The sequence below is a fragment of the Aythya ferina genome (assembly GCF_964211825.1).
Source record: "Aythya ferina genome assembly, chromosome: 10".
Classification (NCBI taxonomy): domain Eukaryota; kingdom Metazoa; phylum Chordata; class Aves; order Anseriformes; family Anatidae; genus Aythya; species Aythya ferina.
In genome coordinates this window covers 15406796-15432155 of record NC_140306.1, presented here as the reverse complement: position 1 = coordinate 15432155, position 25360 = coordinate 15406796, and the positions used below count along the sequence as shown (strand labels likewise).

General features: G+C 50.4%; 1 protein-coding gene across 2 annotated transcripts in view; it reads left to right on the top strand.

Moving 5' to 3' along the window:
* The window catches only part of RBM6 (RNA binding motif protein 6), a 52291-nt gene extending 27339 nt beyond the window's left edge, over window positions 1–24952 (top strand). Inside the window, exons 7-23 of one of the 2 annotated variants that reach the window (XM_084531427.1) lie at window positions 8760–8834; window positions 10089–10149; window positions 11250–11318; window positions 12265–12516; window positions 13047–13207; window positions 13955–14052; window positions 14567–14609; window positions 15190–15250; window positions 16203–16294; window positions 17012–17173; window positions 18242–18331; window positions 19136–19225; window positions 19468–19731; window positions 20306–20380; window positions 20957–21054; window positions 22340–22451; window positions 24686–24952. In XM_084531427.1, coding sequence (XP_084387553.1) covers window positions 8760–8834; window positions 10089–10149; window positions 11250–11318; window positions 12265–12516; window positions 13047–13207; window positions 13955–14052; window positions 14567–14609; window positions 15190–15250; window positions 16203–16294; window positions 17012–17173; window positions 18242–18331; window positions 19136–19225; window positions 19468–19731; window positions 20306–20380; window positions 20957–21054; window positions 22340–22451; window positions 24686–24811 — 1929 coding nt within the window. In that variant the 3' untranslated portion in view covers window positions 24812–24952. Of the gene's footprint in view, window positions 1–8759; window positions 8835–10088; window positions 10150–11249; window positions 11319–12264; window positions 12517–13046; window positions 13208–13954; window positions 14053–14563; window positions 14610–15189; window positions 15251–16202; window positions 16295–17011; window positions 17174–18241; window positions 18332–19135; window positions 19226–19467; window positions 19732–20305; window positions 20381–20956; window positions 21055–22339; window positions 22452–24685 lie in introns of both variants that reach the window. The other variant, XM_084531426.1, reaches the window with a different exon arrangement.
* The last annotated feature ends 408 nt before the right edge of the window (window positions 24953–25360 follow it).

Below are 25360 nucleotides of genomic sequence, written 5' to 3'. Positions count from 1 at the left end.
GCAGCAGAACTGTTTGTTCATGCTTTTGTGCTATCTTGGTGCTGGTTGCTTTTCCATTCCTTGGTGCGCAAGCTGTTGTTGTTGGGTTGCTGAACAGGAAGGTAAAAGGTTGAGTTTGGAGGCTTAAAAAAAAAAAAGGCAAACGACACACTTACTGTTATTGACTAGAAATGAAGTGTGATTACAGTGGAAAATGGGGGCTGGTGTGCTCAAGTGGACTATTGTGTCTGTTACCCATGAATCACAGGCAACAAGGAAACAGGTATTTAACACAGAAGGAAACATGGTATTACCCACCCATTCTCATTTAAACCACGGCGCACCTTCAAGACCCTTACTAAAGTCTTCATATCTACAAAAATCACACACACACACAAAAACCACAGGAAGAAATCAGAGATCAGGAGCATTGCTGTCATTCTGGGTCTGTGCAGGACAAGACATCGTGTTAGGTGGAAGTGCACCGAGGGTCTGGTAGCCAGCAGTCCACTGTACTTCAGAAGAAAGGCACAAATTTCCTGTGCTCCTCTCTCAGTTGAGGGAGAATTCCTTCGTGCATCACGTAAGGTGACCCGTGTAACCCAGCAGGTATGAACAGGACAGCGACTGGGAGGTCCTCAGATTGTCCCCAGAGGAAGGTAATGGGGGAAAATCCCAAAGCCACTTTGCCCAGGGGAGCTGGAAGGTTCTTCCTGGCCTCTGCAGCGACAGAAGCTGTAAAGTGTAAAGAGTTCCTGCAGTGAGATGCCTGATGTGAGGTGGCATTCTGCCTGAAGGGTTGTTCTGCTGCGCTGACAGCTACTGGCCGTTACGCCCACGGGTCCTGCATCGCCACAACTTCGTGCCACCCACACACTGCTGGTCGTGTCTTCCCTGGGATGAGCAAGCAGCTTCTGGATGCCGATTCCCCCCAAAGGAAAGTGGTCTAAAATCAAGTGTGTCATGTACTGAAGTATACTTTTAATGAGGGTCAAAGCTACAAAGCTGTAAACATGAGATTAGAGTATTTAAATCTCTGAAACTTATCTTCTTTAGAACAGGAAGAGGAAAGCAGTTCTTGTTTTCATAGCCAGCAGGGGAGATCTTAGGTTTTGTGGTGTACAGCCCGTATCTCAGCAGAAAATTAGCAATATTCAGATGGGTTTCATGTACCGGATTTGAGCTGGGATGAAAGTAAAAGCCCAAGCAAATATTTGCTGTACTTTTCCATCGAGGATCTCAGGAGAAGAGTTAACATGGAAAGTAATTTTAAGTCCTCGGAATCCTAAGGTGTATCTTCTTACACGTCAGATTAGGCTGAGAGGTCTCACTAAGAAGATGTCTTGTGGTGTGAAGCTGTATATTAATTATATGAGCAAGGTATTTTAATGTTTATAGCCCCAGGTTTTTGAAGGCCTGTTTGATTCTTCCCAACTTGTGATCTCACTGGAGAGCAGAGCTGGGGTGTTTGGTTGTTTTTTTCCTGCCAACGTGTTCTTCTGTGCCTGGTCCACGTGGGATTGACACTCGTCCTGTACCACTGCCTGCTTCTCTGGCTGTTGGAGTCCCTGAAGGGGTTCAAGTGGCCATACCGAGCTGTTTGTGACCATTGATGATGTCTGTGCATGCCGTTTCCCAGTCCTTTATGGATTCAACCAGGCCGGCTCACTTCTGACGCAGGAGGGAAGTGTGTTCCTTTCCTTCCTCGGCAGCAAGGTTCTCGTAGGATCTGTCCTGTGCACCTACCTCTCTGGCTGGAGCCCTCTCCCGACCCGCTGAGGGCAGGTAACACATCCTCAGAGCCTGAACAGCCACACAGGAGGTCATCTGCTGCCTCCTGCTCCCTGACAAGGTTAAAGCAGCACCTTCCCAAAGCAGCTCCTGAGAGCATGACTGAGAGACTGCACTTGGTCAGGTGCAGAAATCCGTGCACGTGCCTGCCTGAAGATGTGCCAGCCGCCTGCTGGCTCTACCCAAGCGTGACTGTTAAGGGTCTGGATTTAGCTGCTGGGCAGGCCACCTGCAAGTCAGTGAGGTGGTGGGAAGCACATCTGGGAGGCACAGGTAAGTGCTGCACTGCTGGTGTGTTTCCCCAGGCAGCCGACTTGGTTCTTTTTCAGACCCTTTTAGAGTCAGCATCGGGCACTTGCTTTTACCTGGGAAATTGGGGATGTTGAGAAATGGTGTCTCCAAGACCAAACCCCTCTGTTCATCCACAGAACTGCTCCCTGTTCCCTAGATGTTGGGTCTTTTCCTTACAGCAGAGAGGATGTCCTGCAGGGAGCTTGCCTGAGCACTGGCTGCAGAGAAAGCGTTGCCAGTGATGGCTCTCAGTGCTTAATTCGGGGGGGAGAAGAAGAACATTTTGAGACACGGGGGAACCTTTCAACTGCTCTTAATGCTTTTGCGGTCAATGTGTTCTTAGCAAACATTTGCTGCTGTGCAGAACATCCTGCACTCTGTTCTCCACACGGGTCAGGCTGTGTTGGACTCGGCGTGTAGCCTCGTGGCTGTGTGCTCCAGCGAAAGGACACGCTTTTGTTTGGGTGTGGGATCTCATTGAAATACGCGGGATTGTCTAGCAATAAATCTACCCTTTTCTGGCAGAGCTCCCCAGCCCGACTCTTTTCCCAGCGTGACCCTGCACTGGGATCGATCATCAGTGTTTTGGTCCTGCGCCGCAAATCTGTAATTAAGGAGCTGGGCATTTCCTCATTGTTCTCCTGGTTTCCTAATGGCCATTGCTAATTGTGAGGTGCCCCTGGGGGAAAGGCACCGGAAGGTCCTGGGGTGGGTTAGTGCACGCAGCTGCATTGTGCTAACATGTTGAAGCTTTATATTGTTTCACGGCGTTATGGCATGGGATGACCTTTGAGGAAGAAGGTGGTCATATAACAAAATACTGAGAAATATGTCCAGGCAGCAGAGCAGCATTTTGGGGAGAGGGAGAGAGAAAATGTCTGTGCCAGGAGCAAGGGGAGTCTTTGAGGCAGCTGTTGTCCAAACACAGTCCGGGCAGTCCTCGATGAATCAGGAAGGGGATAGAGATGAGGCAGAGCCACGTGGGACCAGCCCTAGAGCCATCTATGAATAACTGTACTAACTGTACTCAATACGTTATATATTTAAATAATCTAAGTTTTGGTAGTTTAGGTATGCATTTCAAATAGAGGGTGCAACCTGATTCATGCTCTTCTGGGAACTGGAACAAGTGTTTGCTATGCATGACCTTCTTAGCTTACCCTACAACACGTCCTTAACCCTCCGTGCTTCTCCTGGTTGTGGGTCGGGAGCCCAGCCAGCGACACCAAAGCTTAGAACTTGTCCCCCTTTGAGCTATCGTCTCGGGTTTCCCCCTGGCCCTCAGCGTCCTTGTCTGACCCCTTTAGACTATACAGACGAGGCTTTTGTTTTAAAATTTCCCTTTTGTCCAGGAATCCTACAATGCTGTTCTGCAAAGGTGCCCTCTTCAGGGGAAAAGTTGGGGGTAAGAGAGGCTGGAGGTTAGACTTAGCTATAAAAGGAGAAGTTAGGGCTTTCAGTGGCAGGTGAAAGATGCAGTCTGCTTCATTGCATCAAAGAAAACCTTCAGGTGTGTTGAAATTTCAGTAAGGGGTGACGTGCCGAAGCCACTCATATCCCCTCCCAGCCAGAGCTGGTCCTGGAGCACGGGGAGTCCTGTGCACATCGCTTGTTTTCTCAAGCTGCAAGACGAAGCTGTTATCCTTCCGGAGCCTGCCTGTGCCGACTGTTTTGGTGACATTCTCAGAGCAGGACTGAGTGTGCTGACAAGTGGAGCAAATGCTGTAATTAAAAGATAAGCCCTTCAAGCGTCCTGACGGGGAAGTGAATTGTAGTTCAACAATCCGAGCAAGAAAATGCAGAGAGCTAGCGTGGCCTGAGGGGCAGCGCTGTGTGTCTGCAGAGAGGGTGCCAGCGGGGGCCAGGAGTTCCACAAAGATCCTGAGACAGATGAGCACGGTGGCGTGGTTGCTATCCAGGGAATTGGAAATCACAGGAAGAAGACCAGAGATGGCTCAGCAGCGTCGATGGGACGTCTGTGGAAATAACGATGCAGACAGGCAAGCTGCTAAAGGACAAACTGCCTCGTTATTGAGGCTGAGGAAGGCTGTGTGGGAGTGAGTGGATCTGGAAACAAGTGGAGTAACGGATGGGCCCAGTGCAAGTGGGTGATGGGTTTTGTGGGAAGGGAGCCTGAAGGAGGCACAGGGTGCTGTCAGGGATGAGGGGATCCTTACAGAGCATCTTGATCGGTTCTGTTTGGCTCCTACGTCTTCAGGCTCTTAGGGTTATCCTCCTAATGCCTCAGTTCTGAGGCTATGCCCTGTTAACTCAGGGTTGCTGGTGACACCTCTGGGCTGTGCGTCTAGTTTCTTCATCTCTCCGTGTCACGCTCTGTTTTCTAAATCCTCGATTGCAGATGGATCGTGGTTTGTGGGTTCGCAGCTTTTCTCCCCAGCTTTTTGCCAGAGGTAGGTAGATGTGCTGCCTGGTGCTCTGCAGGCTCCAGGCCCTTGTACAGCAGCTGCCAAGAAGCTCGGAGATAAAAGCTTCAGCATATGGGAAAACTGGGATGGGAAGCCAGTTTCTGTGTGGAGATGATCTTGTTTTGAGATACATCCAGCTGGTCTCGTACCCTCCCAGGTGTCTTGCTGCTGGCCCATGGCTCCAGCCCCAGAAGCTGCCACCTCATGGGTTCCAGGAGCAGCTGGGGATGTGTAGGCCAGAAGGGCCTTTGGCGTTTGAGCCTCTCTGGTTCACGTGCAGGTGACTACCTGAAGGGAGGGAGCGTTGTGCTCTTCCTGCCAGCTTCCCCCGTCCTCTGCGCGAGACGAGAGCCGTGCCGGTTACGGGGCGAGGTGGTGTCAGCTGGGTAGCGGCGCACTTGGGGTTGTCACATTTGCATTTAGAACCCGTCCTCAGATTAGAGGGCAACCCCAAAGCAGCCTGATTTGCGGTTGCAGGTAGATAAGCCACCTTCTGCTGTCAGCCACTTGTCTCCCTGAGCTGTGCGAGGAGGGCAGGGCTGGAAAATATCCGTGGGTGGTGAGAGCTGCTCTGGAAACGCTGCTGGCCCTGGGGGCTCCCTCTGAGGCCCGAGGCTGCTGCCTTTTCCCTTGCTTCCTCAGCTATGGCCTGAGGCTCCACCACGCAGTAAAGCCTAGTCATTAATCAGTTTAAATAATTTTTAAATGATTGTTGTGCGATGGGTTTTGGATAACCGTCCTAATGGCAGTAAATATGCGTAAGAGAGCTGAATAAACATCCCCTAAGTGAGGTTAATCCTGGCATTTTAATGTGACTGCCCTGCAGCGCTGCCCATAAGCATTCTTCTGTCATAATCTTCGTATGCAGCCTTAAATCTGTTTGCAAATGGTGTTTGCAGTTCACTTTTAGCGTGTTGAACTGTGCCAGTACTTTGACTCAGCAAACTGGACAGCAGAACCCTTTAGTCCTCGTGGATCTGGGGGCTCTGAAGGTGAGCCTCGGTTAGCATTGTCTTTACCATTTAGATCATACCGATATTTTAAAAATTCTTCTGGTTTAACTGCCTCTGGTGACAAAGAGCTTGGAAAGTGCCCTAGGAACTGTGGAGTTTGGTTGCTGAAGCCTCATGCCCAGCTGGCACGCGGTCTCCACAGTGCCTCTGGAAAGGTTTTACCCTCCGTGAATATCGTGGCTAAGGGATTTTCCCTTTCTCCCCCCTCTCTTAAAGTATCCCGTTCCTGCGGCTGGGGGAATTTCACATGCTAACATCCCTGCTCATCGGAGGGCTTCGGGACACTGCTCCGTGCTCGTTGCAGATAGCTTGTATGGCTTCATGGCATCGTGCTCCAGAACCACCGGGTGGTGGGATTGTGTAGTTGGTTGGAGTCTGCTTCCAGGGATGTTTGCGTGCTGGGCCGTTGGCTCTTAGCCCAGATGATACATTTTTTTGGATAACGTTAGCTGCAATGGTTTATATTCTGTTGTACCACTTAAGCTAAAATCCAGTACTGCATCTACACCAGACCTCTAAGTAAAAAAAAAATAATAAAATAGAATTGCATTTGAAAGACATCTAACAGCAGCATTAAACATTGATGCCAGAAATAAAGTCCTGATGCTCTGCTTTGCATTTGGGAATTCGAAAACAAAAGTAAAAGCTGCTTGTGCCCTCAAAAGCCTGGGCATTTCCACTGCCAAGAGCTCTGTGTTCTAGTGCCACAGGACTGTGCTGCCTCTTAAACCTTTCGCTGGTGAGTCAACCGCACGCTCACTGAGAGTTTTGAGGGGGAGGTTCCTCACGGGGAGGACGGGAGAGACATTTCTGTAGCATAACAATTTGGAAAGAAAAGGCCAAGCTGCTCAGAAGTGCAGGATGTTGAAAATACACGAGGAGAACTAACAGGCATAGAGCAGGGGAGTCTGAGAGAGAGGGCCGAGATAAAATGTGTGGATGTGGAAGAGGCTGGTGCTGTCCGGGTGCTGCCATGGTGTGGCATAGCCTTCCTCGGGTTTGCCTTTTTTTTCTCCCCTTCTTGCAGTCTTCCCTGAAATATTCTGAAAGTCTTCCTGAATTCACTAAGATCTGCTCAGCTGACGCCGGTGAACTGAAAATTAGAGGTTTTTATCCAAAATATCTTGCAGGGAGAAGAAGGTGGAGCTGAAACAGGATAAGGAGTGACGGGGATTAGAAGAAATAAAGATTCTGGAAGTATTTGGGATGGAATCTATTAAGAAAATGGGGGAAAGAGGAATTTAAAGTCACTGAGCTACTGACTCCTGACACTGTGTGCCCTAACTGAAGGGCTCGTTTTGGTATGTTAAGTGATGGCTGCAGCCTTGAAAATGATTATATCAAGAAGGCAGTAAGAGCGAGCTTGGAAAAGTGAGCAGGCAATCAGCAGGGCGTTAAGGAAATGAGTGAGTAATTAGCAAGTGACACCTCTGACAGTCTCTGAGAAATGAGTTTGCAGGAGAGACCAGCACCACGTGCGCTGAAAGATGATCGTCCATAAACCCAAAAAATCATCTCAGGGCTTTCTGGCAAATTTTGTTTTCAAGTAACTGCTGGAAGGATGAAGCCGTGGGGCGCTGCCCTGCCGGAGGAAGCGTCCCCAAAGCAAGCTGTCCCTGCTGCACGGGCCCTTTGCAGGGCTGCAGCCTCGTGCTGAGTGGGGCCGGCTGCCTGCTGCTCCCTGGGGCTTCTGCGGGCTGGCAGCCCGGGCTGTGGCCATGCCTGCGAGGATGTGCACCCTGCCTTCTTCCCCCCTGTGCTCGCCGGGTCCCCGGGCAGACACGGGTGGTTCTCCGCTGCTCTCGGAGGTGCCCTGCTCAGGGCAGGGAGCATCTCCACCCCAAGTGGGCTGACCTCAGCCTTCACTTCCCTGCCTTGCTCAAGTGGGAATCGGCATCCAAACAGCTGGGTGGCAGAAAGAAATCCCCTGCAGGGCTCAGTGCGTGTAGGCCTGGCAGGAAGGAACAGCCGTGGTGTGGAAGAGCAATGCTGCGGGACGGGGAGGTGCTGCTGCCTGGCCTTGGTGCTGCCTTTGGGCCTCCAGCCTTCTCCGCCGCGTTTTTTGGAGGGGTTAAAGGGTTGTTGGCTTACCCTCACCGAGTGCTTCCCTCCCAGGAACTCCTCCCACCTGCTTTACTTATTCCCTGGCATCTCCAGAACATTTTGCGCAGCAATTCTTGCATGGGTGTATTGTGACTTCTGAATAATACCCCTGGGAACTCGTTTTTTCACATTCCTGGTTTGCTCTGTGCACTCTCGTGCGGCCAGGCTGCTGGCTCGGAGCTCCTGGGAAGCTTCTGACTGCCCAGGGATCCCCCAAAATAGCACCTGGCACCTGTCTGCACTGGCCTGAAGAGCGGCTGCTTCCCTGAGGCTTGGGAGCCCTGGGTCTGAGTCTCATTATTGTCACCCTTCCTGTGTTGTGGTGTTGGAAAGGCAGGCAGGCAGTGCCTGCGCTGATGCGAGATGGCCCACGGTCTGTTTTTGGGGTTCGCCTCGCATCCCTTGTGCCTGGGCATGGGCTGTGTCCACGTCAGGTGAGAGCAGGGTCCCTGCTCCTGCAGGTGGCTTCGTGCAGGAGTTGGGGAGCTCTCCCCTACCACGTTTCGCCCTTGGGATCCCTGCGCTCAGCCGCATTTCAGCCCAAGTTTCTTGGGCGCCTGCCACCTCTCCCACCGTGCTGTGCGGGGCCCAAAGCAGGGTGTCTTCACTCTGCTTCTCTCCCTGCTGCACAAGGGCTCGAGTGCAGCCCCCCCAGGGGCCGGCCGTGCAGCTGGGGGTGCCCTCACTTCCCTGAAGGACAGCCAGGGTCTCTTGAGTGACGTGAAGACTCACCCAAGCGTCAGATTTCTCTCCCCTCGATGGCGTTTTTCCTTGTGTTCCTCCTCAAGGAGCTGCCTTGAGACCAGCCTGGTGGTGGCTGGTGTGCAGGAGGATGTCCGGCTGCCTTTCCAGCTTGTGGACAAAAGCAAGTTAAAGCCGTTCCCTCTTGTGCTCTTCTTACCAGCTCTGCTCTCCCTGGGAGGTGGCAAAGCCTCTGCCTGCTTCCCCCGGAGCCAGCCCGCGGCTTTGTAGCCCTGGGCCAGAGCAGGGCACGGGCGCTTCCACTTCCATGACGAAGCCCCAGCTAACTGGCCCAGACGTTCTCCCCCTCGTCCCCTGTCGAGCCTTTGGAAAGCAGAGCTTTAACCCCTTCCTCTGCCTCTGAGCGACCTCCGTGTGCTGGGCGCATTCGTCATTCACCCCCTTGTCTCAACAGGGAACTCTTTCGATTGGAGGCAAAGAAGTGACCCTTGAGTACACTCCGTGCCCGGAGTTCTGGCGCTGCAAACGTGTAAGTATGCGACTGAGAGCTGCACTGTGCCTTTCCTGCTGGCTGCTCTGGCAAGGGCAGCAGAGAGGAAGTGAGGAAAGAAGTCAAAGCCCAGGCAGGGTTCGTTCAGCCTGGTTGTGGGGTGGCACAGCTGCTCGAGGGCCGGCTTTGTTCCCATGCCCTTCCCGTGGTTCTCCCAGCGCAGGTACTTGCAGCTGAGGGCTGAGGAGGAGTGCGGAGCCAGGAGGGGGGTGGCTCTTCCCGTTGCCCCTGAGCACAAAGCAGGAGGTGGCAGTGGGGTGGGAAGGGCTCGGTTGTGCTCACACTGCCCCCTTGAGCTCCGGGTCACACTGGGTATGAAGACCCTTCTCCAGGTTAATTGGATGCCTTCCAGTTGCAAACAAAGCCATCGTTTGGGGCTAATGCTGCCCTTGTCTGGGCTTTTAATGCTCCAGAAATCAAGTAGAGACAGGAGTTAGGGGCAGTGGTTTCACAACAGCTCGTAGTGTGGTGGGAAGTTGGCTCGTGCCATGCACGGGCATGGCCAGAAAGAGCCCTCTGGTGCCTCAGAGTGTTTGCAGGGCTTCAGTCAGAGAAAGGAGTGGTACGAAAGAGCAGCAGTGCGTTTATAATAAAGAGCTTGAAGGGAACATTAGGAACGCTGTGTTCAGGGAGAGCTGTGAAGACCGGGCACTTGCCTTTCCCACAGCAGCTCCGGGTGGGATAACATCTCAGCCCCAGCAGCTTTGCCTGGCAGCTGGCAGACACCTTGCTGTTGGTGCAGCAAACGGCATCGGTATCTGCACGTGCCTTTTAACTGCGGGCAGGACTTTGTCATTGCTTGAGGAGCGAGCTGAGGGGAGGAAGAACAAAGGTCACTCTGGGTCCTTTGAAACAATGGGGTTGGCAGGATGGCAGCCAGCAGGGAGCTTTTCAGTCCAGCATCACTCCAGAGGGGGAAGGATCCTGCCTCAGGGATTAGCCAAGTGCCTCTGTGGTGTGAGCAGGTCTGTGCTCAGAGGCTGTGTGAAAATCCCGGCCCCGAGGCAAACCCAGGTGTGAGCCCTGTGAACGTCCCCTTCCCATTCCGGTCCCCTTCCCATTCCATTCGAGGCTCTTGCAGCCAGTGCCCATCCTGCCTCCCAAGCTCTTGCTGTAAGTTTTCCATGGCCACAGCTTACTTTCTGCGAGTACTTCAGAGCCTGGCCTTCTGGAGTAGGTTGTGCCTCCCCCTTCACAACATGCCTTTTTCATGCTGTCCATCTTCCATTGCAGTGTAAGGTGTGTACTGTGGGCTACAGATCTTCCTGCTCCTATTGCAAGCTCCCAAGAGATGGTGAGTACACCTGGTCCTCCTGTGTTTAGTCGCTTAAAAGTTTTACCTGTCCTGACGAGTAAGTTTGCATTCTGCCTTCCCTGCGGCGTCCTTCGTGGTGGAACTGGCTGAGCACCAAGGCGAGCACTGCGTAGGAGGATCATTAATTTGGCTTCGTTTAGCCCCCTTTCCCTGTCAACACTAAATGTGGTGCATGCCGTGTGTTGGTAGCAGGCTCTCTGTTCCTGTGAGGCTCGGGGTCTTACTGCACGAGGCCTTTCCTTCCCTTTGCTTTGGCATTGTCACCCCTCTGGAGTGACAGGTTGTGTCCTGCAGGTCTGTGAGCTAGCACTGCTGCTGCAGGTGGCATGGCTTCCCCTCAGCCCCCCTTCCTTGGGACGTGCAGCTGCGGGGTTTTAGTGTTACTCTTTTGAGGCTCTCAGATTTGAGGATCCGGGCTGTGAATTGCTGAATTCACCTTGCTGACTGTGTGTGGAAAGGAAGGAGTTCAGCTCCTCTGGGAGCTTCTCCTCACCCACCAGCACCTCTGCTCTTAAGCATGGGATGGCACAACAGCCAAAGCACAGTCCCTCGAGGATCTGATTTCTTTGGGATGAGCAGGTATTCCAGACCCTCTGTGAGCTTTGACTCTGCATCTTTGAGCAGACTTGTGACGTTATGCATTTCTTATGTGCATACCTTAGGCAGGAGGGCATTAAAATAACTGCTGATGCAGAGCTCTTTCTTTACTGAAGCGCTGTCCCTGTGGTTGCCTTGCTTTCCTTGCACTGTAGCTCCTCATTAGTATTAGGAAGGCAGAATTTGTGTACTTGGCCCCCTTGGTCACCACAGCTGTGCAGTGTAATAAAAGCTACGGAGGAACAAATTAAACAGGGGCTTTAAGATGCTGTGATAACTAATTGTGGTGCGTGCTTCTCCCTAACCTGGTGTTGCTGATTGGAGAACATAATAAGGTAATCTCTCCGTGACTGTTTGTTAATTGCTGGGTGAGACAAAGCAGGGCTCTGAGCGTCTGCATTCATTGCTGCAACTTTGCCTAGGCTCCTGCATGCTTTGTGACTGATGGTCTTGAAGTGGATTTTAATGTGCCTCTCTTACAGGGAGCAGAGCAGGCCCAGAGTCCAGAGGTGGTTCTGAGGGAGAGGACGCGTCCGCTGAGCAAGAATTCAGTAAGAGAAGTGCTCTCTGCGTGTCTGGGGTTGTGCTTATGTCTGCATAATTTGGTTTCCTATGCAAATTCTGCATGAGGTCCTGCTCATGAAGTGGAGCCCTCACTGCACCCTGCAAGCTGGAGACAAATTTGTATGGGGCTGTCCAACTGAAGCTTTACTGCGCTAGGTCTTGTACTTGTTTCTTTCTTTGTGGGAACGGATCTCAGCAGCAGGTAGAGGGCTAGTGATATCTGACCTTACAGCCCCACAGCTTAGGCTTCCCTTTCTAACAGCTTCAGGAGCATAGGCAAGGATCTCTTCTGAAGTGAAGCTAGATGTTTCAGAGGCCTTCGAGCACGGAAGCGTGATGGGATTTATCTTCTTTGTGCTGCAGAGCTAGGCTGAGGCAGGGCGTTTCCACATGGTGGGTGCTTCATTTTGGGGCAAGTAGAGACCTAATAAAAATCAGTGATTTCATGTATGGTGCGTTTCACTCAGTGATCACAGGTGTCTGCACCCAGTTTTCTCCTAGCATAGAGACAGGATGGCAGTCGGTAGCTGATACTGCTCAGCTTTGAGTGTTCAAGAGTAGATCAGGCATAGTAAGGGTACCAGTGCCATGTAGGTTGTCCCGGACATAGGTAGACCATATCCAAACCCATTCCTAAGTCATCTGTGCCCAGGCAAGAGCTGGTCCTATAAAAAGGCCAGAACGTCTCATCTCTGACAGGAGAGGTGAAGTAAAGGAGGAGCCTGATGTAAAACAGGGCAATGGAAGGATGAGCTGCCTGTCTGTCTTGCTCTTTGTGTGCCTTGTCCCTGCAGATTAAGACATGGGATGTGCAGAGGATGGAATAGGCTAGCTTTTTTGAAGGCAAGCAGTTGCAGTGGCCAGAAAATAGCAGAAGCAAAATATGTGCTGGAGTGTTTTATGTGGAACCAGTCTGTTTCTCTTCTCTAACAGCAGAGGCAAAGCTTGAAAAACCTGAGCAAGAGTTACCAGCACAACCCGGATCTCCAAAGCAGCCTGTCCAGCCTTCAGTTCCTGCTCCACAGCAGGAGTGCCAGCCTCAAGAGCAGGAGCCAAGGAAAAGAGATGAGGGGAGAGAGCGGCGGCCCTCGCAGGAGAAGAGAAGGGACATGGACAGGCACCAGGAGATGCCTTCTCAGAGAGAAGCAGAGGAAGCCACACCACAGGAAGGTGGAGGAAGCAGAAGTGAGTAGCAGAAAGCCCGATTTGGGATTCCTCTTGATTGCTCTCTATGAGGCTATCTGCAGAAAGGGCAGCATTTCACCAAAACCTCTGGAAGCTGTTTCTGTGTTGTGCAAAGCCATGGCATCAAGTAATGGTGGCCTGTCCAGCTTCAAAGGTGCTGGCATGCTGCCCTTAGGAAAATTAATTCAAAGAAAGCCGACTTCAGGATGCTACAGTTAAGTTGGCACAGCAGCAGAAGTCTCCTTTGGCCAGAATTTACTCTGGTCTAATCTCCTCTGAGGAGAGAGGGGACTAGGGACTACTTTCTGCTCTGTTTTCTGGGAAGGAAAGGTGAGCAACTGGAGGGAGTAGTCTGAGCAAACTAGAGAGGAAAAAAGTATCAGCTTCCAGACCCAACTGCAAGAAGCTGTGCTGTTGCTTTGGGTGGGTTTAGTTTTTGCCTTTTGCTGTGACAGTAAGCCTGGATCTGAATAATCTTTTTTTATTCCACTTTTTTCTTTCCTGGCCACCTCTCTCATTGTCCTTCTCAGCAATTATGCTGAAGCGTATTACACGATTCACCCCCCCAGAAGTGATTGTGGGGCTCCTGGCTCCATACGTGCAGATCTCCACGTCCAGAGTGCGCATCATGAAGAACAAAGCTGGCCGGATGGGGCAGACCTATGGCTTCATTGAACTGGACTCACATGCTGTAAGTAATTTCCTGTTTTCACATGCTCCCCCTGTTGGCATCTGTGGCTCGTAGAAGTAGAGGAGGCACAGGAACAAAAGACTCTAAGAAATAGCTGCACTTGTTGGGCAGCTGCTCTGTAGAGAGTTACTGACCACTCCTGCTTGTCTGGCTAGACACAGGGAACATCTGATACATCTGCTGGTCACAAGTTAAAGACATGAGGAGCTAAAGAATGTTGTCACAAACTGTGATGTTGAGTGAGTTTCTTGCCCTGATACGTATCTCTGTAGACCCTCCTAAACTGGACTGTCTCTTGCACAGGTATTTTGTTTGCAGGGAACTTGAATTCTGTGGTTTCTGTCCACAAAAGGCAAGAATCTTAATTAACAGACAGTTCCACGCTGGAGGGTTCACATTTTCTCCTTAGCCAGAGTGATTTCCAGACTCTGTAGCTGTGTTTTTGCATTGGTCCAGAGAGCCAAACCAAAACTCTGTGGGGCAAGAGCCGCCGTATGGTGCTGCACTGTCCAGCAGCCCTAGGAGAACACAGCCCCTAGCTGGCTGCTGAAAACGGCTGTGAGACAAGCAGAGAACCTAGCAGTGTATTTATCCTTTTTGTCACACCCTAAATATCTCTCACTAATATTTAGAGTATTGTGTTTCTTGTCCTGTTATCGTCATCCTGTAGGTGCAGGATGTACCTTCTCTTCAGGCAGAAACAGACTTCACTCTGCAGAGATGTGAAATTCTCCTTTCATTTTACAGGAGGCACTGAGGGTGCTAAAGATACTGCAGAATCTGGATCCCCCTATGTGCATTGATGGTCGTACAGTGGAAGTGAATCTTGCTACCGGGAGGAGAAGGTAAGGATGAATAAGTCAGTAGGGTTGCCCTTTGTGTGACGTGCTGCGAGGCTAGAGGTGTGTTGTCAGACCTCGTCCTTAGAGGTTGGTAAATGAATTAGTGCAGATGTTCCTGCAGCCTAACAAAGTGCACAGTGAGGTATCAGAGCTAGAAAAAGCTTCAGGGTCTGAGCAGTATGGGACTAGCCACTGTAGTAGGTGGCTTTCTGTTGTTGTCCAGCTGTCAAATCTCATTGTGAAGGAATTAATAGGTTTGGTGGTGGGTTTTTTTTTTGTTTTTTTTTTCAAAAGCAGCTGGGGAGATTCAGCTGCTCTTTGATCAAGCAGAGAGGGGGCATAACTCTAGTGGAGACAGCGATCTGCAAAGCCTCTCTGTCTCCTGGCATGAACACAATCTGACATGTGGCCAGTGAAGATGGTCTTTCTGTCTTTATTGGTTCTGCTGATCATTTTGAGTACACTGAGGTTAACTTGAAGCCGGATTGATGTTTACTTGCAATGCTTATCTCAGCAGGAATGACTACGGGGAGCACAGTGACAATTCCTACTATGGACAGGTAGGCACAGCTGCAACTGGGAGGGAAGGGTGGGAGCATCGAGGGCAGTGGGCATGACTTCGTTAGGCTTTTTCCCTTTGGACTGCTGAAACTTCAACGTGCTGGAAGGTGGGGTAATAATGCTCAAGTATGCTCTTCAATGCTACTGTGCCACAACGGTTATAATGCACATGGAAATGTGGGTCAGCACAGATGCTGCATGAGGGAATTTGGGTGTGGATTACTGTGTAACAGGCTTTTACAGGTTGACTTACTGATGGCTGATCTCAGTTCCTGAAGAGAGCGTCTCTTCTCCAGTGGTTGTGTTACAGACTGCAAGGCTTTTCCCATACTGAATGGGTTTGGGGCTTTCAAATGGATTGCCACGAGTAGCTGATTTAAAGATTCAGGGGGGCTATGGAGGTCTCCTGCCTTGCAATACTGTCCGTCATTCTGTAGATGAAAAATTATGCCTGATGGTGTTCTATTTAGAGGAGCTAAATAACTGTTTTCCTGAACTTTGGGCCCGTGGGAGGGAGGAGAAGCAATATGATGTCTGTCAGAGAGTCTCTGATCTGTTTGTGTTGTTCACTTAATCCAGGGCAGAAGGGGCATGAGAGACAGGAGGGGCAACGAATCACAGAGACGCACCAGAGCACAGTGTAAGTTAAGCTCTGCCTCACTCCTACTGCGGAGACTTTACTTCCTTAAAAGGGCACTGACATGTAGAAATCAGCCCAAAAATATTTTAAAGACTAAGAGTAGGTTTATTTGCTACACCCACTTCTGAGTTCCTTTGCCAACTTTGTTTAGTCACATTTTCCTATCTGATAATGGGTTTCTCCATACTTTTACTGTGCAAAAGCTACATGCAGATAAAGAAAACTTGCTGCTTGCTTTTCCTTGTTGTAGCATACTGATGGGATAAAATCAGCCTGGTAATTTCCAGATGAGACAGAGGAAAATACACTGCAGCAGTGCCAGTAGCCAGAACCCCCTGCCATAATTTAACTAACATACATGTAGCATTGCTGAGCTCTGTCTAAATAATATTTTGGAAATGTGAGACGTTCCTCATATTATGGCCCTACCCTTAAAGCCTTTGGCTTTCCCGGTAGAAACAGTTTGCTCTGTTTCTTGTCGGGAGCTTTCATGTACCCAGAGACAGAAGGGATGTGGGGAGCGTCATCACTTCAAACAGGAGATTGTTTATAAGAGCACAGATCTTCCTTGTTCACAGGGGTGGGTGGGAACAGAGCCTGGAACACATCAACCCATTCTTTGGGAAATTACTGAATTTCATATCTTTGTCCGGTCAAGTGTTGTGATCTGGTGATCTCAGCACAGCCCCTGTAAGTGTGTTTTGATGGGGAATTTTTGCCAGTCCTAAAACAGAAGAACTGTGAAAACCTATCTACCTTATTACTCCTAAGAGAGAAAAGATGAAGGTAGAGTGATGTGAGGACTGCTCTCGCCTGTCTTACCAGGGGAGAAAATTGCTTCTTTCCCACTCTTGATCCTTTTGACAGTGCAAGGTTTACTCTTGCTTTTCTCTTTGTAAAGAGCAAGTTCTGCATTTGTAAGACTCTGATATTAACTCGTCTCTCCATTCAGCTCCATCAGATGTGTCCACATACATTTACGATCCTGAAACTGGGAATTACTACGATCCCATAGCTGGGACATACTACGACCCCAGGACTCAGGTGAGTGCACGTGAAGGAAGCTTTACACGTGACATGTTCTTACAAACTGCCTTTCTCTGAGTAGATTTTGCAGCCTGAAGAGGGCTAGCATAGAACTGCATAAGGACACAGAGTTAGCTTTGTTTCTCTTGCTCAGTTCTCTGACCTGTATAAAAGGGATCTGTGTTCCAAAATGTTACCATGAGAGGCTAGGAGTCCATCAGCTGTGTGTCGAACCATTTGCTGTGGTTGCCTCCTTGGCCTCTGAAGGAAGGCTGTTGGTCTCTGTGGTTAGCAGACTTAAGAAAAGAGCATCCTCACTCAGCTTTACTTGAAAACAGTAAAAAAAGATGGACACTAAAAGATTCTCTACTAAATTCTGTACTAAAAGATGGACAACAGAGCTCTGTCTTCATCCGTTTGCTCCCTAAGCCTGGCCAGCAGTAGTTACAAGGATCCCAAAAAAGAGCCATCTGCTGAGGTTCTCTGGAACTGTTGTCTTGTTTTTATGAAACTGGAAATGTCCATGCTCTTTGTGAGCAGGGTTGTGGTCTCGTGGCTTAGCTGTAGTAGACAGTCTTCTGTCCCAGCAAGGTCCTGAAGCCTTTTCCTTCATCTATCTGAGGCTCTGCAGTCCCTTCTTACTGTGCTGGTCTCCTCAGCCAAATAAGGACAAAAAGTCTGATACGAAGATTGTAGGGTTTCAGCTAAGGTTTTTTTTTCCTATGCCTCTTTCAGAGAGAAGTCACGATAGACCGAGAAGCCTGCTCATCACCTGTAGAGAACAAAAGGCGGCGACATGGAAGCCAAGAACGGACAAATGAAAGGAAGGAACCACACAACAGAGACAACAGGGACAACAGGGACAAAAAGGAGAAAGGGAAAAATACTTCTTCTAAGGTAAATAACTCCAGGTGTCAGAATGGTCAGAGATCTGAGGCTAGGAGGTTGAGGTAATGGATATTAGAAAAAAAATTCTTAGAGGATTCAAAAAGGGGAGAGTCTGTGAGAGAAAGTGATGAAATACATGGGGTCACCAGCAGGCCAGGGACATGGTTCTGGCGAGGCGGGGACAAGTTCTTGAAATTTTTGTCTCCCAACATTAAGTCTTATCCCTTCCTTATGCTAAAGGATTCAGAAACAGCCATGTAATTGAGACTTGCATTTCACTCCCCGTTGCTGAAAGCACCCAACTGTTGTAACAGAGCCAGCAAAAATATAGAAGGCGTATCTGAACATATCAGGTCAGATAATAACAGAGATTCAGCCCTTCCCTAACCACAGTTCCTGCCCCCTCCAAACATCACAGACAGACAGGAAGATGAAGCAAGCAGTGCAGATGGACTGCAAAGGTGAACCAAGATCGAATGCAGATAGGAGTTCATCACGGACATCCTGTACGGTTCCTCCCAGAGTCCAGCCCTTTAGTGCTACTCCCAGTGAGCAAATGTTATTTCCCCAACGTGGGGAATTGCTGAGTGGGAGTAGCTGTCCAAAACAATGTTTGAGCGTGGGTGTTTTGAGCAGGATCTACCACAACTGTGCTGGGATACTGACTCGGCCTGAGGAATGCCGAGTAGAGTGAATTAGACCACAGGAGTTGGTAGAAGTGTTTTAGTCACAAATGCAGATTTTTTTTTCTTCCTTACCTGTTGGTCTGGATGTGCTCTGTGGCGTGCTTGATCCTGGGGAGTTGGGACCTGAGGGGAGTAATTGTCCCTGATGATGGTACCAAGCCTGCCAAGGAATCTCATCTGGCGTGGAGAATGCCTGCTTCCAAGGGCACTGACCGAGGATAAACGTCGGTCTTGGCTGAATGGAGTGTGAAAGCATCTGCAGCAGAAATCCCCCCATTGCTTTTCCTGGCTTTCTGGTTTCCACAGATGCTCAGAACTGGCTTTGTGGCTGCTGTGTGCACCCTGAGCCCTGTGCTGCTAATGGTCTAATGCCCGATCTTGGGTTTTTTAGAATGAGCCTGGAGAGGAGAGGTTCTTCACAGAAGATGTCTTCAAAAAGCCATTACCACCCTCTGTGAAAAAGGACGAAAGTGCAAGCCTGGTAAGATGTTGCATAGCTCTTGTCTTTCCCCAGTCAAACATGAGTAGCTAATGAACCACTGAACTAGAGCACGTCCAGGGCATCAGAGCAACATCAGAGCAATTCTCTGTAAAGAATGTAGATGTGAAGCTTCACCCAAGCCTATTGTTTGTGCTGCTGAGCATGCAAGTGAGCATCACAGCCTCATCCTGTTACAATGCTAGGTAACTACAGTCTTTGGTGGTCTTTGTCCAGGAGAAAATCCTGAAAATGAAAGAACTGTGTTGAGCCTGGTCATGTACCACAGACATGGCAGAGGAAACTGGCATTGTCATCCTTTCCTCTCCCCACACGTAGTACTTCTGCTTGGTCTGTTCTCTCCCAGTGAAGCAGGACTGGAGCTCGTCATACACTGGTGAGCTTCCCTGGTCCTGTGCTAACTGGCTCTGGGGGCTGCTTTGCACATGATCTCCACATCCTTTGTGCACACAGAGGTGTTGAAATGTTGAGCTGGCCCTGCACCAGCTCCCTCACTGGTTTAAGTTGCAGCTGGGGCCATGGCCAGCATCACAGTCCAGCAGAGGGTGAGGGTGGATCAGGCTGAGGCAGAATGGCAACTGCTTCAGCTGTCCCTGAAACCAAGGGCCTACCTCCAGGAGAAATAGTTCAGGCGATGCCCAGAATTGGAATGTCTGCCACCAAAAACACCACCTCATTTCTTCTGACTGCCTGGTTTCCTTGGAGGCCTGTTAAACGTGTGATTAGTTGCTGCTTGCACTGAAGCTTTGCTACAGCAGTCTTAACACCTGGTCTCAATTGTTTCAGAATGAGTCTGGAGAGGAGAAGTTCTCTGCAGAAGACGTCTTTAAGAAACCATTACCTCCCTCTGCGAAGAAGGATGAGAGTGCAGCCCCGGTAAGACGCTCCATAGGATCGATTTTTGGCTTGTTTAAGGTAGGGCAGGTGACTAGGGGGGCTCACCACAGCCTGGCTCTGACCTTGGGTGGCAGAAGTGCCAGCTTCTCCTGCTGTTGGAGAGAGCATTGGAGATAGAATGGCCAGGGCAGTTTGCTTCACAATGCTGGGGAAGCAGAGCCCAGCTTGGCAGAGAAGGCTTGGTGCGACAAACTGTCATGTTTTTCTGCCTCTTCCCCCAGCCCAAGGTGGTGAACCCTCTGATAGGTCTTCTGGGAGAGTACGGAGGAGACAGTGACAACGAAGAGGAGGAGGAAGAGGAGGAACAGGCGCAGTGGCTGCCACCTCCCCACCCACCGGCACAGCGCGAGGAGCAGCAGAGGAAGGCCAAGGCGAACGACGACAAGCTGACTGACTGGAACAAGCTGGCTTGCTTGCTGTGCAGGAGGCAGTTTCCCAACAAGGAAGTGCTCATCAAGCACCAGCAGCTCTCCAACCTGCACAAGGTATGGGGGAGCTGGTGGCGGGGGGGGCTGTATGTGTGATGTGAGCTGCCGTTGGCTCAAGAGCTTTGTGATAGAGGGAGAAGACGCAGTGACTGTGTGGGAAGAGCTGTTCTGAGTTTGACACAGTAGCAGGCAAAGTTCCCATCAAAGCTCTGCTCAAAGCATTGTGTGAGCTGCTTGCTCCTGCCTTGAGAGTGCCATAATAGCAGGTTGTGACTTTTTAAGCTATAGTGATACAGCTCAAGTTTGGGGAGAGTGGGCTGCTGGCACATTCAAGTGCAATAGCAGGAAGAAGTTTAGGCATGCCTTCCGATGTTCTGCACTCTTTGAGCTCTTGCTTCTGGGGGGACCAAACTGCACGCAGGTTAAAATAGGACTGCTTGCTTTCCTACTGTGGGGCTGGAAAGGCTGTCCCACAGCCTTTCCTGCTGGGTGAGCAGATAGTCTGGGCTGCATGGGGGGCTGTTGCATCTGGATTAGTGCAGGTGCAAGGGCATGCTGCTTTATTTATACTGCAGCAAATGGGGAAGCTTGTGTCCTCTGCTGACTCTGCCTTCTGTTTTCCTTCTTCCAGCAAAACCTGGAGATACACATGAAGATCAAACGATCTGAGCAGGAACTGGCATATTTGGAGAAGAGAGAGCGTGAGGTGGGTCTGTGGTGGTGGGCAGACTTCTGTTTGTCATCCTGTGCTAGGGGGAATGTTGGTCCAGGCAGACCTTCCTCTTTTACACTTGTCTGTAGCCTGGGCAAAGAGTCTTAAACTGAAATGCGGACACGCTCTGCATTTGGACTTCTAGATTACGGCGTGACTTCTAGGAGCAGGTTGCCTTCCTCCCAGAAGGCTCTGAGCGGTGGTTCTGTCACCCTGCGAGCCAGCATTGGGCTATGAGCTACGTGGGACACAGATTTCTATTTGAAACTGATGCAGTGTATGGGCAGCTGCTGCTGCCTGGCCAGGAATGGGAGAGCTGTGGCTGCTGTTCAGAAGCTAGCAGAGCTGCTCAGGGTGCCGTAGCGGGAAGGCTGCGACCATCGGTCTGGCAGCAACAGATGCCATCAGGACAGAATAAGTGGATTGTGGGTCCTAGAAACATCCGGTGTTTGTGGGTCTGCAGGACAGATTTCCTTCTCAGTTGAGGATTAGTGGCTGAGGTGAGAGCTACCTGTGCAGTGTCAAATCCTTCATAGCTCCTGTACTTAATTTGTTCTTTCTGTTGTGAAGGGGAGATACAAAGACAAAGGAAATGACCGAAGGGAGAAGTTCCAGCAAATGGATTCACCAGAGAGGAAACGACTCAGATATGACCGGGACTCGGAAAGGTAACATCTGCTCTTGGTTGGATGTCTTTTGGGCTGCTGATGCCATGATGGCATGTGTGCTGCTGGCACATCGAGGCCAGGAATTGGCTGGTGGGGTAATGTACAAGAGTAACGATCAGGCTGTGATTCTTGTGGGCAGAGTTCCCCAAAGTGCAAGTCTGTCAGAAGCTGCAGGACTTCTCAGAGAAGGTAGGAAGAGGCGAGGGTTATGTAGTGCAGAGCTGGAGACAAGGCCTTAGGGGAAGGCAGAGACATGCAGATGGGTACTGTATGGGTAGGATGGGGGTTTTGAGAGTGCCTGGCCGGACATAGGGAGCAGGGCGCAGTTCATTCCCAGTCAGCACATCCTCAAGGCACTCGCTGTCCTCCTTTCCTGGCGTTTAGCCATCAGAAGAAGGAGCAAAGCTGTGTTTCTTCTGTTCTACTGACTCAGAGGAACACTAGCTGTTTCCATCTCAGTCAGAGTAGGTGTAGGAAGAAAGTGCGTGCTGTGTGGAGCTCTCAAAAGGTCTGCCTGCTGCAAGCTCATGTGTTCCAGTGGGCTGAGGAACTGCTAGGCATGTGTTGAAGACAAAACTGGTTACGTGCCTCTTCCCTTCTGGTACAGCACCTCAAAAGAGGACCTTTCCTTCACATTTTGCAGTTTAAAAAATCTGTTTCTTCTCTTCCCTCTGTTTTCCTGGAAAAGGTGTGGATAAACTAAAGCAGTTTGTGTGCAGTGTCAGCAGCAGCCAGAAAGTAGAACTTGTCTGAATGCAGGCAGCTATTTTTGTGCAGAACAGTTTTCAAAACTATGGGTTTTGGATAATGGTTTTGGATGAGTAATGACAAGGTGGGGGAAGGCGTGTCCAAATCAACACTGCATCTGTTGAGCTTGGTGACCACAATGCTCACAGCACTGGGAGAAAAGAAAGATCTCCTGGAGCAGCAGGGATTAGACTTCACTTTCTTGCTGTTGCTAAAACTCAGATTAAGAAATACAAGAACAGAATGCTTCTGGCCTTCTTGTACCATAAATATTTTGGAGCCTGAGCTCATTTCCTGTGTCCCGGTGTATTATCCCCTGAGGTGGGACAGAGAGTTAGCTACACTGTCAGAGGTGTCTGAACTCTGCACACAGTGCACTGTGTTGGTTTCTTCAGGCAGTGTGTTCCTTGTAAACAACTGGAAATACCCCTCAGGAGAGGTTTGAATGTCAATGAAGGTGCTATTAGCAGAGCTAAACATCTCTGGCATGTGTTCAAAACATTGCAAAGCTGTACAATTGATTCTGTCTCTTTTCCAGTGACTATGATCCAAGGATTGACAGTAACAACAAAGGAAACCGAATGTTGCAGTCCACAGGGTGGACGAAAGGCCTTGGCTACAACCAGCAGGGTACAACCTCACCAATGGAGGTGAGCCTTGCCTTCCCTTCAGAAGGAATCACTGTTGTTCAAGCTGGTAATGTGGCCCAAGAGAGCTGGAGGGAGTTCCCAGCTCCAGCAGGAGTCAGGCTGTGTGACTCAGCACCCGCTCGATGCAGTAATATGCGCGCTGATTAGCTTTGCAGGCGGGGAGGGACCGCGAGTATGTTGGCGGGAGAAAAGGTCCAGAATCCTTATGGATCTGGAGGGGTTCAAAACGATCTGACGGTGAGTAAGGAGGGCGTGAGCGTCTGATTAATACCTGCCCAAAAGCAGGCTGGGATTTGAGCAGGTCACCAGCTCAGTGCTCTGCAGCTACGTCAACGGAGAGAAAAGGTGGGCCTTCTCCTGGGAGGGGTGAGCGCAGCCAAAGCCCCTGGGTGTGTGCTGCTGTGTGTCTGCACCTGCTCAGCTCTTGCTGCAATTTTAAGTGCTGGGCTTTGAAAGAGAATACCAGTGTACATCATCTGAAACGAACTTCAGGAATAAGCAGGGCTGGGTAGATCCTGCCTTCCGGGACAGTCTGGTCTGGAGAGGGTTTACCTGCGACAAGGTATTAATGTGTTAATTGCACTTGACATTTGGTTTTGAGTCATCTGCAACCTGCAGTTTGAAATAGCTTCATGGGTTTTGTCCTTGGTGATTCCACTGAGTGGTTCGTACCCACTGCTGCTAGCTCCTGCTCCCCCATACAGCTCAGGTATGCCCTTGAGACAGCATTCGGGGGCTTACCTGAGTTGAAAGGAAGGCTGTTCTCCTGCGGGTTGTTTCTCTTGCCCCTTCACAGCTGTATGGGCAGGGCTGAGGGCACGGTTTGATGCTGGGCAGAGTGCTGCAGAGCTAGGTTAAACGTCACCTCTGGAGTGGCAGGGAAAGCAATCTTAGCAGCTGCGGGATAACATGGTCAGTCAAGCAAATAAGACAGCCTTTTCCAGTGGATTAATTCACGTGCAGACAGTCATGCTGACACCACTGAGGGCTTCAAAAGACTGAGGCCACTCTTCTGCAGAAACGTGTTCAGTGGGCGACATGGGATGCCTGGAAACAGCAGGAACAAACAGCCTGGGGTTTTGCTTGCCATGGGGCTGGTGGGCAGCACTGAACCCTTGCAGCTGGAGCTGCTTGCCACAGCGGGTTTGTCTCCTGGCTGCCTTGCTGCACGGTGCCAGCTCCTCACCGAAGGGCACCACAACTTGCAGTGCAGCTTGCATTGCGACACCCAGCTCGCAGTTGAGTATATTGTTAAAGGCAAATATTTGAGGCTTTGTGACGTGCTTGCTTGAGCCCACACACACAAGGCAACTTTCCCTCATCGGTTTAGATAGCAGGAACTCGCTCCAGCTGTTGTTTGGTCCTCGTGGAGAGCTTCCTGCGGCCATAAAACGGGCCTTGTCAAAGAGCCAGCTCTAGCGATGCGCTCTGGGAGGTCTGACCTCCAATCGGGACTCCTGGGCCTGGAGGGGGAAGCTGATTGCAAGGCACAGCCCTCATACAATCCCTATAGAAACCTCTCCAAAGAGCCCTAGAGATGTGCCTTCTTCCCACTTCCAAGTCCTGCTGGGCAAAGCCATGTGCCCACTTCAGCCCCACAGGACTTTGATCTCCCGGCCTAATTGATCACATCTCTGGTAGCCAGAGAAGTTAGACTTAAAAGCAAGGGAAGCTTTCAGCCTTCAGCTCTCCTGGGCTAACTCTAGGCAGGTATTAATGAAAAATTCAGACACTGGCTGCAAATGCCAGTCGTTAAAAACTGGTTGAAATTCTAAGTGCGCTACCAGCTCCCATGGGAACACTATTAGAGGAGAGAACAGCTGAGCTCCTGCAAGTGCAGGCTAACTGCAAACAGCTCCCTGGGCGCCCAGCTCTCTTGCTGGCACTTCCTTTGCTCTGCTTCGATCCATGCTTGCACACGGATGCCTCTCGTCTGCTGGCATTGCACGTTTTGGCTGCCTGCTCCTACCGCACCATATGCTAGTGCTGGTCTCCACAGACTGTCCTATGGATTTATTCGCACCGGGCACTTGTTGCCTGTGCTTTTGTTGCCCGCAAAGGCCTGGAGTTTCTCCCAAACAGCTTCTGGAGGAACACGTCGTTTCTTCTTATCCCTGTCCACATGGGAGGAGCAGTCGGCTGTCCCGAAGCAGTGCAGGGGAAGCTTTTTCTTTGCAGGCAGAAGAAGCAGGCAAAGAGCAGAAATCACTAATCCTAGTTGTGTCTGTTTCCAGGTGGAAAATAGGAAGAAGGGACCTGGCTTGGGGGCCCAAGGGAAGCCCAACAAGAGGCAGTCCAACGAGACTTACCGAGATGCTGTCAGGAGAGTCATGTTTGCCCGCTACAAGGAACTTGAGTGAATGGTGCAGAAAACCCCAAGCCTGTCTCTCTCCATCTCTGTCTCTTTCTCTGTGTCATGTTCTTTTTTTTTTTTTTTTTTTTTTTTGAATTGTTACAGGTTTTGCTGCTAGATTTTTTTTAATAAAACTGAAAATTTGTCAGTGCTTGTCTCTTGCCTGAAATGGCATGTTTGAAAGGATGCATTGCTTTGGAAGATTTCCCATCATGTTTTGCTGTCTGCTGACAAGGTCCCAGGGGCATGTGTCCATGTCAGGGTCAGGCGCTCCTGGTGCCATGTACTCTTGGGTCAAGAAGTGAGCAGAGAGCAGAAGACAGCCCCAAGGCCTGGGAGGAAGTTGGGAGCAGGAGCAACTTGTGTGGGATTCATCCCGGTTTTTAGCAAGGACAGTTGGGTTCGATTGGTAGCAATTTAGCTTCACAGCTGAAGCTCTGGTTAATGCTGGGCATCATCTGGGCTTCCCAACCCTTCTTCCCTGGGGAAGGGCTGGATCTGTTGGCAGCTCCGCTGGGGGACTTTGTGGGGATGTAGATAGCCCTGCTGCTCTGTC